Source organism: Nestor notabilis, unplaced genomic scaffold (genome assembly GCF_000696875.1).
Source record: "Nestor notabilis isolate BGI_N333 unplaced genomic scaffold, ASM69687v1 scaffold9211, whole genome shotgun sequence".
Lineage (NCBI taxonomy): Eukaryota > Metazoa > Chordata > Aves > Psittaciformes > Psittacidae > Nestor > Nestor notabilis.
Window position 1 is genome coordinate 9,060 of NW_009913312.1, and position 301 is coordinate 9,360.

General features: G+C 63.5%; 1 protein-coding gene across 1 annotated transcript in view; it reads left to right on the top strand.

The window, feature by feature from the left end:
* The window catches only part of POLR2A (polymerase (RNA) II (DNA directed) polypeptide A, 220kDa), a gene marked incomplete at both ends in the record, with an annotated part of 8,780 nt that extends 8,515 nt beyond the window's left edge, over positions 1–265 (top strand). Inside the window, one exon of the mRNA XM_010023149.1 lies at positions 79–265. Within this exon, the coding sequence (XP_010021451.1) occupies positions 79–265 (187 nt within the window). The remainder of the gene's footprint in view (positions 1–78) is intronic.
* Between the last annotated feature and the right edge of the window lie 36 nt (positions 266–301).

The window sequence follows — 301 nt, forward strand, 5'->3', positions numbered from 1 at the left end:
GATAGATCTGGAGGTGTTTTGGTGCCTGTAGTGTCCCCAGGTAGCCCCCATGGGTGCTGACCCCCTGCCTCCCCCCAGGTGTACATGCACCTCCCGCAGACGGACAACAAGAAGAAGATCATCATCACGGAGGACGGGGAGTTCAAGGCGCTGCAGGAGTGGATCCTGGAGACGGACGGCGTGAGCCTCATGCGGGTGCTGAGCGAGAAGGATGTGGACCCCGTGCGCACCACCTCCAACGACATCGTGGAGATCTTCACCGTCAGTACCGGGCTGGGGGGACCCGGGGCTGGAGGGGGGG